Genomic DNA, 275 nt, shown 5'->3' on the forward strand with positions numbered 1-275 from the left:
CGATGAGCTGTAGCAGCCCAGGACCGTTCCACCTTAGCTCGAAATGGTCCCGTTTACCATTGTGGGCGAGGCACGAACTGCAGCGAAGAGAGCGAGTAAAGCTGAATGGTGACTGACGCAGGACTCAGCCATGCTTTTATACAGCTGATGACGGTAATTACTTCTTTCTCTCCCCTCTTCTTTTCTATACATAAATGCTTTTGCAATAACTCGACCTCCAAGTACATTTCTTCAGATATTTCAACAAAGTACAACGAAATTCACAATTAAGTGAT

The 275-nt window shown here is 44.4% G+C and overlaps 1 protein-coding gene across 1 annotated transcript in view; it reads right to left on the bottom strand.

The window, feature by feature from the left end:
* LOC119590983 (neuropeptide-like protein 31) overlaps nucleotides 1-151 on the bottom strand; it is a 1,006-nt gene extending 855 nt beyond the window's left edge. The window contains exon 1 of the mRNA XM_037939715.1: nucleotides 58-151. Coding sequence (XP_037795643.1) covers nucleotides 58-132 — 75 coding nt within the window. The 5' untranslated portion in view covers nucleotides 133-151. The remainder of the gene's footprint in view (nucleotides 1-57) is intronic.
* Between the last annotated feature and the right edge of the window lie 124 nt (nucleotides 152-275).

Source organism: Penaeus monodon, chromosome 28, assembly GCF_015228065.2.
Source record: "Penaeus monodon isolate SGIC_2016 chromosome 28, NSTDA_Pmon_1, whole genome shotgun sequence".
Taxonomy (NCBI): domain Eukaryota; kingdom Metazoa; phylum Arthropoda; class Malacostraca; order Decapoda; family Penaeidae; genus Penaeus; species Penaeus monodon.